We start from the raw sequence: 16,085 nt of genomic DNA, 5'->3' as shown, positions 1-16,085 counted from the left end.
CTCGAACCACCCAGTTTATAATGAAAGATATAGGCCTAAGGTAATTTCGTCAAATTTGTGAGGCTCTCCAGGCTCTATGCTCATTAGTTGCTCATTCAACATATTTGATGATTTAAAATTTTGAAAAATGTAAGTCTACCTATTGTTTTACATTCCCTGAGACCAACCAGAAATATTTCATTGGCCACATATTACCAGATTTTCATTAAACAGACACACCTGTTCTCTAGCTTGTGTATTATCACATTTTGCACTGAGGAAAAATAATAGGCTATATGCCCTTTAATTCAGCTTGGTCTCAGTGGCGTGTAGTCATGGATGCCAAGAGAAGCCAGGCTTCCCCAAAACATGGACATTTTTTAAATATATATAATGTATCTTTCTCTCTCTGTGCTTCATAATTTTCCTTCAATTTGCAAGAGGCTGAATGTATCTCACCGCGAAAGCATCCGAGTGAGTGAAACAAAGCCCCTCTGTCTCTGTACTGTATGTGAGCCCATCTATTTGATGCTGTCTGGTAAAAAATAATATGATATTGTTGCTGCCCCTAGCATTGAATACAAGGGAAGCCAGCGAGCATTTGGCCTCTCTTGATATATATATATATTTTACATAATAGCCAATCAACATTGAGCTAAACTAAGTGAGCTCAACTGTGAATGGTCATAGCGCACCAAAATAAATCCTATAAGGGAGATGGAGTTGACAGGTTATTGTTGTGAACATGGTGATTTCAATATTGTTTGTTTAAATCTATCAAAAGTGGAGGACTTTCAGGACCATGCGTTGTCTTGTTGCACTACATGCAATCAGGAGATGAAGAAAGGGTTGTCATGGTATAGCTGACCCTGCTCATTCATTTCGGATTCATTTAATAAAGATAGACAAATCTGATGGAGATGAACAAAACTCCTGACACATTTTTTTAGGAATCACAGTTTTCAGATACTGTAAGTCAGGAAACTACATGAGATTCTTTAAGTTATTTCATTTTTGCCATAATTTTTTGGGGGACACTTTCAGGGAGTTTGCTCTGGACAAGGGCATTTCCTGGCATAGTCAACATGGAAATCAATAATATTGAAAATATTTTGAAAATTACCTCAAATAAACAAGAAATGGAACATGGTATACAAATCTGAAATGCACAACAGCCATGTAAATCATGTTCTTGAAAGGTTTATATACATTTTCTCTTACAGTATCAATCAAAAGTTTGGACACACCTACTCATTCAAGGGTTTTTCTTTATTTTTACTATTTTCTACATTGCAGAATAATAGTGAAGACATCAAAACTATGAAATAGCACCTGGAGTAATGTAGTAACCAAAAAAGTTAAACAAATTTGTTAAACAAATCCAAATATATTTTAGATTCTACACGACTCCATATGTGTTATTTCATAGTTTTGATGTCTTCACTATTATTCTACAATGTAGCTTATAGTCCAAATAAAGAATCACCCTGGAATGCGTAGGTGTGTCCGAACTTTTGACTGGTACTGTACCTTTAAGGATAAGAACTATATATCTATCCTATTACCAAAGCAGTCAGGACATTGAAGTTTTCAGGCCAATCACCATTTGTTCATCTGGCATTTACAGTGCAATAAACCATTAAAGGAAACATAAATAAATATACAAATTTGAGACCATTTACCTAAAAAGATGGAGAATCCCTACAGTGTTCATTGTCTATATATCAGAAACACTTTTCTGTCATCATTCCCACAGACATTTGTTATTTAAGAAATTAGGTACAGTGGCTTGCGAAAGTATTCACCCCCCTTGGCATTTTTCCATTTTTTTTGCCTTTACAACCCAGAATTAAAGTGGATTTTTGGGGGGGTTTGTATCATTTGATTTACACAACATGCCTACCCTTTTGAAGATGCAAAATATTTTTTATCGTGAATCATACAAGAAATAAAACAAAAAAACTGTGCTTGGCACATCTAGCCACTGGGATTTTTGCCCATTCTTCAAGGCAAAACTGCTCCAGCTCCTTCAAGTTGGATGGGTTCCGCTGGAATACAGCAATTTTTAAGTCATACCACAGATTCTCAATTGGATTGAGGTCTGGGCTTTGACTAGGCCATTCCAAGACATTTAAATGTTTCCCCTTAAACCACTCGAGTGTTGGTTTAGCAGTATGCTTAGGGTCATTGTCCTCCTGGAAGGTGAACCTCTGTCCCAGTCTCAACTCTCTGGAAGACTGAAACAAGAATTTCCCTCTATTTAGCACCATCCATTATTCCTTAAATTCTGACCAGTTTCCCAGTCCCTGCTGATGGAAAACATGGTGTTTTTGGTGTTCTCAGGGTGATGAGAGGTGTTGGGTTTGCACCAGACATAGTGTTTTCCTTGATGGCCAAAAACCTCAATTTTAGTCTCATCTGACCAGAGTACCTTCTTCCATATGTTTGGGGAGAATCCCACATGCCATTTGGCGAACACCAAACCTGTTTGCTTATTTTTTTCTGGCCAATCTTTTCCCGTAAAGCCCAGCTCTGTGGAGTGTACGGCTTAAAGTGGTCCTATGGACATATACTCCAATCTCCGCTTGCAGCTCCTTCAGGGTTATCGTTGGTCTCTTTGTTGCCTCTCTGATTAATGCCCTCCTTTAGAACCCAACCCTGATCTGTACTTATACACAACTTTGTCCCTGACCTGTTTGGAGAGCTCCTTGATCTTCATAGTGCCGCTTGCTTGGTGGTTTCGCTTAGTGGTGTTGCAGACTCTGGGGCCTTTCAGAACAGGTGTATATATACTGAGATCATGTGACCAATCATGTGACACTTAGATTGCACATAGGTGGACTTTATTTAACTAATTATGTCACTTATGAAGATAATTGGTTGCACCAGATCTTATTTAGGTGCTTCATAGCAAAGAGGTTGAATATATATGCACGAGCCCCTTTTCCGTTTTAAATTCTTTTACATTTTTTAAACAAGTAATTCTTTAAATTTCACTCCACCAATTTGGACTATATTGTGTATGTCCATTACAAGAAATCCAAATAAAAATCTATTTAAATTAAATTACAGGTTGTAATGCAACAAAATAACACCAAGGGGGTGAATACTTTTGCAAGGCACTGTAGTTGCTGAAGTGAGGGTTGGTGTGGCTTCAGCAGAAAGTCAAAAACATGGGTTAGAGACATCACCTCCAGACTTCTCACAGCATCAGGTAGTACACCATGGCCAGGATCAACAGCAAGAACTGAATCAAATATAGACATGGGAACGTTAGACTTACAGCAAGAAAGTGCAAGTGTTGTTAGACTTTATCTTATGGTAATGTCTCTACTGGACAAAAGTGTAATTAAGCTGTTGCAACAAAAACTTAACTATTTACCAACCTAAGTAGACCAGCTGAAAACTCACCATAAACATTAGCACAGCGAAACCATACCAGCTGATAGCCCATGTATATCGACTGAACACAGACTCAATGTGGTTGAAGCAGCCCTGGGTAGAAAGATAGAGCAACATTTTTATTTATTTGACCACTATTTAACTAGGCAAGTCAGTTCAGAACAAATTCTTATTTTCAATGACGGCCTAGGAACAGTGGGTTAACTGCCCTGTTCAGGGGTTGAACGACAGATTTTTACCTTGTCAGCTCAGGGATTCAAACCTTTCAGTTACTAGTCCAACGCTCTAACCACTAGGCTACCTGTCGCCCCAATGTGCTTGTGCTTCAAGAATGTGCTTACTTTCAAGTGGGAGGTATAAATGACCCCTAACCACTGATACTGTACATGGTCAGATATTTTCCATACTGTTATTAGTTACAGTACAGTTATAATTCATGGCAGGTACTGTATAATCAGATCCTAGATCTGTGGTTATGAGATACTTAAATCTTGAGCCTTCAAGTGCAAATCAGAGAACCAGAGAATCTCTTAGGTTTTAGGCAATGGGAATGTGTTTTCTCACCTTAGTGAACATGGTGGTGTTCTGGCCATTCTTGCAGGCCTCCACATTCACCACATCGTAGTTGTTCTTCCTCTTGCAGCAGTGGGTGGGCCAGGGGTAGTCTGTACCAAACTTCTCCCTGAAGGTGGAGTTGTACTCTATCCAGTCCACTGGGCCATCCGTTCCACAACACTCCACCTGAAATAGGGTAGGAGAGGATGTTGTAGAAACAATAGATGGGTGAGGAATATTCTTCAATCAAACAGGAATAGTTTAGTTGTTCAGTCGACAAACTGATGTTGTGACAGACTTAACTCACTTCACTCAAACTGAACGAGCTACTGTATAAGTATTTGTAGAACGTGTTACAGATACACATGTTTACTGTGACAATTGTCTACTGTGACCCTCAGCTCTACATTCTTTATCCTAGCTACATCAACACAGCCTGCAGTGGTTGTTTCTGTCCCTGTGCAGCAAACTGATCCCATCCCTTGTGTTTCCCACACTATTGGTGCTGTCCAAACCTGTTCACCCAGCAGAGACGCAGCGTGACTCTGGCATTGATGATGGAGAGAGAGGGACATGCTATGTCATGTCAGAGCTGACAATTCATCTGCTACTCCCAAGGGTGTGTGCGTGTGAGTGTGTGACTGTGTGTAAGTGGAATGTGATACCTTTCCCTAACAGATATTCCACACAATAACCTAGGTTTAGTCGGTCTTCGTGCTAGTCATCTGTTTGGAATGTGTGGTGTGGCTCTGATTAGTCAGATTATCCTGACAAATTCCTTTGATTTGGTGACCAGTCACCTCTTTCATCACTTTGTTCCATGTCAGTGTGATCTGACTGCCAGAGTCACCGTCGGCTGCATAGTACTTCAGCATCTGCTTCTTCACCAGATTACTGTTTCCAACCAGCTACAAATAGCACATAGCAGAGGATGAGACAAAACAGTAGAATACATTTAAGTTGTGTTTCTAGAATTGTGCTGGTCAAACAATGTGAAGATCTGAAGGTACCCCAAGGTGCCCATTTCCCATGTACTCACATAGTCTCTGTGGGTGACTGCAGTGATACATGAGGCACACTCAAATATGTAGATGATCAACATCAGGATCAGATACTGTCAAAATCACAAAATAAACATTTTCCTTTACTTGAAAAGATCAACAGAGAAAGAGATATAGGCATACCGTATATTCCACTTGAATTATATTTTTTCAGATGAACAAATGAAGAACTTCGGTGACCAAATAAATTGTGATGAATTTAGTATCATAGTCTTACTGTTAGCATTAAGGCACGGCTCTTCATCGCAGCAGCCAAGATACCAAAGACGCACATGCAGAAGAAGGCAAAGCCTGTGAAAATGGCAATCCAGGCCCCGGCAAAGATGTCATCTTTCCCCGACACACCAGATATAGGGTAGAGCTTGAATTGATCTACTGCAACCCAGATGGCCAGAGCGCAAAGGGCAAGACCTGCTGCCTATAATAAGGTAATAACAGGTTTATTAAGAGTTGTTATAACAAATTGTAACCCATTACTATAACAGGATCCTACATTACAATTTAAAGTGTTAACAACCCGTACAGCATAGTGCTGAAAAGGACCAGAAATCGAATGTACTGTAGTAAACACCATAGATCTGCACACCATTTCTACCATATGATTACATATGATTAAACAAATACTTTCAAAATACAGCTACTATAGGAATCAAATCAATTGAAACTCTTACAGCTCCAAATATATTCCCCAGGATGAGAATGACCATAAGACAGGTGAATCCCTTTCCATCAGCCATGGTAGCAGTCCTTCTGTCAGCTCCTTCTAAACCCACTGCTCCTGAGCAGAGAAGAAGAAGACAGTCAAGAAATAACAGACACAAGTACAAGTGTTCCTAACAGATCCAAGAGAATGTAGGGTCTGGCTGGATGTAATGAATGGTAGACATGGGAATGTGTCCAGGGAGTGGCTTGATCTTATTCATACTAGCAGCAACAGAAGTGGTCCAACCAGTCTGGCGCAGCAAGAGATTGCATTGTGGTCCTTTTGAATGGAAACACTGAGATATTGACTACAAAATATGACAAAAGAAATGGATTCATGATCAACCTAGACTACATCTGGCCCAGACAGAGAGTGAGTAGTTCTGCATGAAGCCATCAATCTTCAGTCTACCCCTAGGCTGTATAATGTTACACCTATAGCAACCGGTATTGAACTATTCTTGACCTTTTTAGGTTACAGCAGTCTCTTAAATTAGCAGGTTTAAAGACTGTTAGAGTTAGAGCAATCGTCACATTATCAATTTTTACACACAACAAACATTACCTCCCCTGCAGTGATGTCAGGCCCTGAGCATCTTCTTCTGTTGACCAAACACCTGTCATTCTGTTGCACCTGCTGTGCTCAGCACCTGTCTCAGCTTGCTGTTAAATGTAATCTACTTCCATGATGTCATGGGGCATGTCTGCACATGTCCTGATCCCAAGTTCCTAAAAATGAATACAAATCTTTGTACAGTATGTTTGCATGCATCTTCATTGTTTTGTATATGTGTACTGTATATTGACTAATTGGGTAGTTTGCAACATTGAATTTATTGTCAACAGGCCTATTTGACATAGCTCAATAATACACTATTCCAGTGGACTGAGTGGCGTTACTATTAGAAGGTTGAGATGAAAAGCAATGATGACATCTGCTGGGGAGAAGTGCCATTGATCTTCTTAACTGTTCACACTCAAACAGGATACAGGACAATTGCATTGAGAATGGTGTTTCTCATGAATGGATGATTAAAAACCTCTACAAAGTAATTTCATGTCACAATAATGCTTTTGTTAGGCTCTACATTACATTTGGTCTATGAATAAACTTGTAGGTTATTGTCTTAAAATCACTTTGGTGCAGGCATGCCGCTAGTGACCCACCTCGACAACATCCGTTGAAATTGCAGAGCACCAAATTAAAATTACAGAAATAGTAAAAAGAAACATTCATGGAAAAAAAAGTGTTTTACATCGATTAAAATATGAACTTCTTGTTAATCCAGCCGCTTTGTCAGATTTCAAAAAGGCTTTGCGGCGAAAGCATAACATGTGATTATCTGAGGACAGCGCCCCGCACACAAAAGCATACAAACATTTTCCAACCAAGCAGATGAGTCACGAAAGTCAGAAATAGCAATAAAAGTAATCACTTACCTTTGAAGATCTTCATCTGGTTGCAATCAGAAGGGTCCCAGCTACACAATAAATAGTTGTTTTGTTCGATAAAGTCCATCTTTATATCCCCAAAACTCTGATTTGTTGGCGTTGTGTTCAGCCACTGGCTCAAAGGTGGTCAAAACATGAAGACGAACACATCCTAATAGTACCGGTAAGGTTCGTTGAAACATGTCAAACGATGTTTATAACTAATCATCAGGGTGCCAGTTATCTAAATAATCAGTAATATTTAAACCGGACAACAGCGTATTCAATAGAAAGGAAAAATGAAGGGTGCGCACACAGTCACGTGCGCAAACCAGTACTGCATGCTTCCCCAGTCCCCTGACCAAAAGGTATTTTTCTTCATAGTTTTTTAGAAACCAAGCCTGAAACCATGTCTAAAGACTGTTGACATCTAGTGGACGCCATAGAAACTGCAATCTGGGCCCTAACCAATTACATAGTCAATAGGCATTCAATGGAAAACCACTCACATCAAAAAAATCCCACTTCCTGGATGGATTTTCCTCTGCCATATCAGTTCTGTTATACTCACAGGCATTATTTTAACAGTTTTAGAAACTTCCGAGTGTTCTCTATCCAATTCTACCAAGTATATGCATATCCTAGCTTCTGGACCTGAGTAACAGGCAGTTTACTTTGGGCACGTCATTCATCCGAATTTACGAATACTGCCCCCTGTCACTAAAAAGTTACATGTAAAGTAAAATAAGTGGCATTTGTAATTGTATGGTTATACTTATGATCTGAATATCAAACAACAAATGTAATCTTGTTTCATACCAAGTAATATTCTTGTGATGAAAGCAGCCAGTTCTTGTGTTTCCAATAACAGTCACCAGTTTGTCTCTCTGTATTCTTGCTAACACCAGCCTCTCTAGCTCGCTGAATTGTCCCGTGGGTCGTGGCCAGCCAGACTACACACACCTTGCTCCACCTGGAAAAAAAATCTTTATCTGTGGTGTATTTACGATGCAGCATGTGACTGACTTGATCAACAGTGAAGTGAACGGGGTTCAGATGTTATTCCTAAAGAACTTACTACATTGGCAAACCTCCAGAAGAGAAGGATTACTCAATTCAAGAGGAAAAACCACTTGAGTGATATTAGCCTTAAAGTCAAGTCTGCATATACTTTTTATTTTTATCTCTGCAAGGTAAGTAGTCTGTCATTATTCATGCTTAAGTTTATTCGTCCAACTAAATCAGCATCACATTACATTACAGTAGACGGGAGAAAGTGCTGTAATGTAGTGCTACCCTAAAATCTGATTGTTTCTTAATTCATAGTGTTATGTAGTAGGTAGCGTAGTGTTAGCACACAGTTAGGCAACACATTGACATGATACACTTCCACACTCCATTCCCCCAGGTCAAGAGAGACAGAGCTAGCCCTGGACCAAGGTAAGATTGCTGTCTCCCTGGGCACATGTACATTCAACACCTAGGCACATACATTGATTTCTCACATAGATGTACATTAACTCCGGTTAGCCTAGGACCCCTTTAGATAAAGAGAGTGCAACAATATTCGTAGGCTAGTTATTGGTTTTGTAACGAGCATTGTGTACAATATCAAGTCTTAAGAACACAGTATTGTGACAAATACCTTTTTAATACTCATTTGTTTTTTCTCAGGGAGATAAACTGAGCTCATGACTGGGAAACTGAGTGAAGAAATGGTGGAGCTGCTGCTGGCACCATGGCGATCGTCTCCACGGGCGACAGGACTGGAGGGCAGGCTGGTGGCGGCGTTGGAACTGTATGACCACTTCCCTTTAGATGTGGCTGTTACTGGGGGAATCCAGGAGGCCAACATTCAGCTGGCCAGAGCACTGTGTGGGTTAGGAAATGAGGAGGAGGAGGAGGAAGCTAGTGATGGAGATGCAGATCATAAAATTGAGTTTTCCGGGACTCGGACTAAAGTGTTTGAGAGAAGGAAAAGGACAGGTTAAGGAAGGTGAGGAGGATGACAATAAGAGAGATAACCCTCCCACTGAGAACCAACCGATCATCCTGCACCCCAAATCACCAATGGTCCTGCACCCTAAAATCCGCAACATTTGGATTTGGACAATTCCAAGCCTCGATGGCCAAAACCACCCTATTGAACACTTGGATGGGTTGGTGGTCCTCACCTCAGACTCTGGGAGGTTGTCCTGGTGCTGCACTGTCACGGAGCTCCGAGACAGGGACCAACCACTGTTCTTAGTCAGAGCTGAACAGGAGTGGGACCTGGTCCAGGAGAAGCTCACAGGACCCTGTAAGACCGGTGCCTGGGAGAGAATGAGAATGCGTCAGATGGAGATTGAGAGGAAGACGCTGGCAGCCACAGCTGGAGGAGTTGAGGTCCCAGAGGATGTGAAGCAAACGTTACTAGAGTTAAGAGAGATTGGAGTGGCCATGAATACAGCTCTGCCTGAGCTGAGAAAGAAAGCCTTCTGTCAGTTCATGGTGGATGTTTTCAGAGAAAACAGGGTTCCAAAACTGCTGAGGAATGACGAACAGTGAGTGTGTGTTTAGTCTCATGTTGTGGTTAATTGTGCAAACAGTGTGTGTACAGATAATTAATATTGATGAAACTACACTGCAATTTTCCAGATTTAGAGTAAATAATCAAGTTTGTCCCTTGAGGAGATAATACAAATTATGTAATGCTTTGTTTTACAGTATCGTGGGATAAGGACATTTCCCAGGTATATATCTATTTTTCTTTTACCCAAATCACACTAATTTGTATCATTGCATCCTTTTGCTCGTAGCCTTCCCTACAGGCCTCTGCTGTCAGCTGGTCTGAGAATGGACAAGCTGCATCCGGGGGACATTGATCGGAATGGACACCTGTTGCAGTCCAGAGATCTGACCAACCCCCCCTCTCCCCATCCAGTCTTCTCTCTGCTCCCACGGCCCTGGAGCACCTCCGACTGGGGGTCCTGGGGCAGACGGGTTGCGGCAGCTCCAGCCTAGTCAACTCGCTCCTGGGCTTGAAGAACCAGGACGAGAGGGCGTTTCCCACTGGAGTCACTGAAACCACCATGGAGGCTTTGGGGTTCTCTCACCCTGAGCTGCCTTATGTCTGGCTGTGGGATCTACCAGGTATGGGCAGGGTGGGGGATCTGGCTCCCTCCTCAACCAAGACAGATCAGAAGGCTACTTCATCTTCTCTGCAACCTCAATCTCCAAACCCTCCGATGTCGCTGACTCCTCTGTAGCCACCATGTGATGTCTACATCCTGGTCTCGCATCTCTCAGGCTTAGTCAGGTCTCTGTCCAGCTGCTGCAGAGTCTGTCAGCTCAGGGGAGGATGTGATACCTGGTCCTTTCCAAGGCTGACTTAATGGGGGAGGGGCTGTTGAAGAGGTTAGAAGGTGGAGTGAGGAGGCCCTAGGTTGACTAGGCCTCAAACAGACCACTTTCCTGGTGTCAGCGCTCCACCAGGGGAGCTGGACTTCCCCAGGCTGCAGGAGCTGTTGTGTAGTGCACTAGCTTCCCACAGAAAGGCTGCCGTTGTCCAGGTTCTGGGTCCAGGTTCTATATTAAAATCTAGATAACATCTAAGTTTATTGGTCGCATACACAGATTTAAAATCAAATGTTAATTGTCACATGTGCCGAATACAACAGGTGTAGGTAGACTTTACAGTGAAATACTTACAAGACTTGCCGGTGTTATGGCAGGTGGATCGAAACACTTGTTACTATAGTTGAAGTCGGAAGTTTACATACACTTAGGTTGGAGTCATTAAAAATTGTTTTTCAACCACTCCACAAATTTCTTGTCAACAAACTATAATTTTGCCAAGTCGGTTAGGACATCTACTTTGTGCATGACATAAGTCATTTTTCCAATAATTGTTTACAGACAGATTATTTCACTTATAATTCACTGTATCACAATTCCAGTGGGTCAGAAGTTTACATATACTAAGTTGACTGTGCCTTTAAACAGCTTGGAAAATTCTGACTAATATAGAAAATGATGGCTATAGAAGCTTCTAATAAGCTAATTGACATAATTTAAGTCAATTGGAGGTGTACCTGTGGATGTATTTCAAGGCCTACTTTCAAACTCAGTGCCTCTTTGCTTGACATCATGGGAAAATCAAAAGAAATCAGCCAAGATATTAGAAAATAATTGTAGACCTCCACAAGTCTGGTTCATCTTTGGGAGCAATTTCCAAACGCCTGGAGGTACGTTCGTCTGTACAAACAATAGTACGCAAGTATAAACACCATGGGACCACACAACCATCATACCACTCAGGAAGGAGACGGGTTCTGTCTCCTAGAGATGAAAAGTGAAAATCAATCCTAGATCAACAGCAAAGGACCTTGTGAAGATGCTGGAGGAAACCGGTACAAACGTATCTATATCCACAATAAAATTAGTCCTATAATCGACATAACCTGAAAGGCCGCTCAGCAAGGAACAAGCCACTGCTCCAACACCGCTATAAAAAAGCCAGACTCCGGTTTGCAACTGCACATGGGGACAAAGATAGTACTTTTTGGAGAAATTAAACAAAAATGGAACTGTTTCGCCATAATGACCATCGTTATGTTCAGAGGAAAAAGGGGGAAGCTTGCAAGCCGAAGAACACCATGCAGCTTTGCTGCAGGAGGGACTGGTGCACTTCACAAAATAGATGGCATCATGAGGTAGGAAAATTATGTAGATATATTGAAGCAACATCTCAAGACATCACTCAGGAAGTTAAAACTTGGTTGCAAATGGGTCTTCCAAATGGACAATGACCCCAAGCATACTTCCAAAGTTGTGGTAAAATGGCTCAAGGACAACAAAGTCAAGGTATTGGAGTGGCCATCACAAAGCCCTGACCTCAATCCCATAGAATATTTGTGGGCCGAACTGAAAAAGCGTGTGAGCACGGCCTACAAACCTTCTTAGTTACATCAGCTCTGTCGGGAGGAATGATCCAAAATTCACCCAACTTATTGTGGGAAGCTTGTGGAAGGCTTCCCGAAATGTTTGACCCAAGTTAAACTATTTAAATGCAATGCTACCAAATACTAATTGAGTGTATGTAAACTTCTGACCCACTGGGAATGTGATGAATGAAATAAAAGCTGAAATAAATCATTCTCTCTACTATTATTCTGACATTTCACATTCTTAAAATAAAGTGGTGATCCTAACTGACCTAAGAAAGGGAATTTTTACTAGGATTAAATGTCAGGAATTGAGAAAAACTGAGTTTAAATGTATTTGGCTAAGGTTTATGTAAACTTCCGACTTCAACTGTATCTCCAACAGTGTAGTAGAATGTCTCACAAATACAGTACAAATATATACATATATTTTTCTTCACCTTTATTTGACCAGGTAGGCCAGTTGAGAACAAGTTCTCATTTACAACTGCGACCTCGCCAAGATAAAGCAAAGCAGTGCGACAAAAAACACAGAGTTACATATGGGATAAACAAACGTACAGTCAATAACACAAAAGAAAAATCTGTATACAGTGTGTGCAAATGTAGTAAGGAGGTAAAGGCAATAAATAGGCCAATAGTGGCGAAGTAATTACAATTTAGCAATTAACACTGAAGTGATAGATGTGCAGATGAGGATGTGCAAGTAGAAATACTGGTGTGCAAAAGAGCAGAAAAAAAACAAATATGTGATGAGGTAGGTAGTTGGATTGGATGGGCAATTGACAGGTGGGCTGTGTACAGCTGCAGCAATCGGTAAGCTGCTCTGACAGCTGATGCTTAAAGTTAGTGAGGGAGATATACGTCTCCAACTTCAGTGATTTTTGCAATTCGTTCCAGTCATTGGCAGCAGAAAACTGTAAGGAAATGCGGCCAAAGAGATGTTGGCTTTGATGATGACCAGGGAAATATACCTGCTGGAGCGCGTGCTACGGGTGGTTGTTGCTATGGTGACCAGTGAGCTGAGATAAGGCGGAGCTTTACCTAGTAAAGACTTATAGATGACCTGGAGCCAGTGGGTTTGGCGATGAATATGTAGCGAGTACCAGGCAACGAGAGCATACAGGTCACAGTGGTGGGTAGTATATGGGGCTTTGATGACAAAACAGATGGCACTGTGATAGACTGCATCCAGTTTGCTGAGTAGTGTGTTGGAGGCTATTTTATAAATGACAACGCCAAAGTCAAGGATCGGTAGGATGGTCAGTTTTACGAGGGTGTTTGGCAGCATGAGTGAAGGAGGCTTTGTTGCGAAATAGGAAGCCGATTCTAGATTTAATTTTGGATTGGAGATGCTTAATATGATTCTGAAAGGAGAGTTTACAGTCTGACCAGACACCTAGGTATTTATAGTTGTCCACATATTCTAAGTCAGAACCGTTCAGAGTAGTGATGCTAGTCGGGCGGGTGGGTGCAGCCAGCAATTGGTTGAAGAGCATGCATTTCGTTTTACTAGCATTTAAGATCAGTTTTAGGCCACGGAAGGAGTGTTGTATGGCATTGAAGCTCGTTTGGAGGTTTGTTATTAACAGTGTCCAAAGAAGCGCCAGATGTTTACAGAATGGTGTCATCTGCGTAGAGGTGGATCAAAGAATCACACGCAGCAAGAGCGACATCATTGATATATACAGAGAAAAGAGTCGGCATGAGAATTGAACCCTGAATCTGAGAAGTAGTTAGTGACAGTGTTGCCAACTCCTCAGTAAGCCTTTTTTGCAGAGTCAATTTTTTTAACCATAAATGGCAGCTTGTTTTGGGTGGAACTGTTAAAAGTTTGCCTTTTGAGTTGTCATGTGTCTTGTTACATCACTAAGTTTGGCGTAGAAATCAGCCTTACATGCTGTTACGAATCCCTTTTGGCCCGACAGTCTAGGGGGGATGGTAATGAGAGCCGTAACATAACTCATGCAAATTATAATTGTGACAAAGTAAAAGTGTGAACGAAATAACCAGGACAACTGAAATCTACCGTCAAACTCAGTTTATTTATAAACACACGGTAATGGGGGGAGCAGGAAAAGGGGCTGAGCTGGACCCAAGGAAAGAAACAATAAATATACAAAAACACCCCTAAGCTAGACTAGCCTACTTTAACAACAGCTAACTAACTAACCAAAAATACAGTGGGTGGTCCGCCCAGTTCTAACTAGTGTAGTTAACAAAGTTCACCTACGGGTAGTGCATGCCCATGGGCGACTTGTCTTGGTTTCCCCCTTTTCCCACCAGCAACACACAAACACCATAACCAAAACAATACTCACAGGTGATGACAAAGTGCTATGGAGGTGCTCAAACAAAAGAGAGGTTTAAGACAAAGAGAGAGTGAAACACAGAGATCTACATACATGGCATTTACAGAGAGATTGAGCTAGCTCTAGAGCAAACAAATGATGGGGTTTTTAAACCATGGGGAAGGAACTGTGTTAGGGTAGGAAATAGGTGTGTCTTCTGATTGATGATTGATTGTTGACTGATTGGGGAGTGATGATTTTCACCTGTGAGGGGAGAAGGAGAGAAAAGAAACACACACAGGATACACACACAGGATAACTGTATCCGTAACACATGCTGACCAGACATGTCGCGTGCACGAGCGTTGCAAAATACATTTAGAAATCCATGTTATTCAATTATTGCACCAACGATTGTCTGCGATGACAAAGGGCTAAAATAGAATTTATTTATATTTCTGACGCAGATTGCGCTGCAAGTCTGTTAGAGGAATTAAATTCCTATATGTTTATTACACAATTAAATTAATACACTCAGCCCATTTCTAAGGATTTGTGAGAAACTTATTTGCATAAAATGGGCGGAGACCAGTCTCAAAATCAAGCACTAGCGTTTATTCTCGAGAGTACTGAACATGATACAATTTACAACAGGTTATAAACTGAAAATGACATCATTAGGTTTCAAACTGTCCCGTCCCTCCGGTACAATGGCAGTATAGTTCTCAAGCCTTCCTACCTCATCCTTCACTAGTTTAGATAATTTATGACTAGGCCAAGGCCTCCCTGTGTAGATAAGCATTCTAGCCAGTCTGACGATAAGTTCATTAGTTTCTACCAAGGAACAGACTGTCATTGTTCTAATTATTGATTATAATTAGACACATTGTATTCAGTACTAGGATTAAAATAAAATTCATACATCTATACACTAACATAATAGTATTCTGATTAGTCAGTCCTGATTGAAATGTATACATAGTCATTATTGATAAAAATCCCTTAACATATCCACCCAATGATTAAATATTATACATCCAATCACATATCTAGTTTTATAAAAATATTAAAAAGCATACATCTACTTTTATTAGAAATATTTGTTATCAAAATACCTTCTAACATAAACCAATACTTGCATTCACCCTGACTGTTTTTAGGCCTACATCAGAATCATAACTCTTCTTATGAGGATTTTCGTTTACATCTTCATCGAAACAAGATACAACCTAACATCTCTAAATATCAAAATGGTCTAATCAATACCTAAGTTCCTCGCATATGAAGAATCCGGATTCATTCATCTATTTAGGTTTGAGGCATGTATTCATCATTCCACTGGTCAGATCTTGGAATCAGTCCGTATCGCACCATCTGTTTTCTCATTGATTTCTCCAGAGTCGTGGAAATGAGACCTCATACACAGGGAATTAGACAACAGCCACATAAAACTAAAACAGACACACAGGTGAAGGTAGCCCATAACACAGTGATCATAACATTTATCCATTTTCCAAACATACCATCAAACCAATTAGTCAGAGAAGTATCCACCCCAGAGTTCTGTCAACTCGTGAGCCAGGGTGGTCAAACCAGCTAAGGCTTTGGTCCCTGATCCGTCCGGAGCTTTGTCATCGGGGAACAAACCACCTTGACCCACTCTCACCCTTTCCAGCCAACAAACATATCCAAGATGAATTCTATTCTGCCAAGTCATTAATTACATCTCTGGTATAATT

General features: G+C 40.9%; 1 protein-coding gene across 1 annotated transcript; it reads right to left on the bottom strand.

Moving 5' to 3' along the window:
- Positions 1–837: 837 nt before the first annotated feature.
- Positions 838–6,378, bottom strand: LOC109901667 (uroplakin-1a). Its single transcript, XM_020497657.2, has 8 exons — positions 6,265–6,378; positions 5,669–5,775; positions 5,215–5,415; positions 4,976–5,050; positions 4,737–4,844; positions 3,946–4,122; positions 3,391–3,474; positions 838–3,226 (listed from the first exon to the last, which is right to left on the bottom strand). The coding sequence occupies exons 2-8, from the start codon at positions 5,732–5,734 to the stop codon at positions 3,182–3,184; spliced, it is 756 nt and encodes a 251-aa protein (XP_020353246.2). The 5' UTR covers positions 5,735–5,775; positions 6,265–6,378; the 3' UTR covers positions 838–3,181.
- Positions 6,379–16,085: the final 9,707 nt, after the last annotated feature.

This window comes from Oncorhynchus kisutch, linkage group LG13 (assembly GCF_002021735.2).
Source record: "Oncorhynchus kisutch isolate 150728-3 linkage group LG13, Okis_V2, whole genome shotgun sequence".
Classification (NCBI taxonomy): domain Eukaryota; kingdom Metazoa; phylum Chordata; class Actinopteri; order Salmoniformes; family Salmonidae; genus Oncorhynchus; species Oncorhynchus kisutch.
Note: the sequence above shows the minus strand (reverse complement) of the source record. Positions and strands in the feature narration are given on the sequence as shown.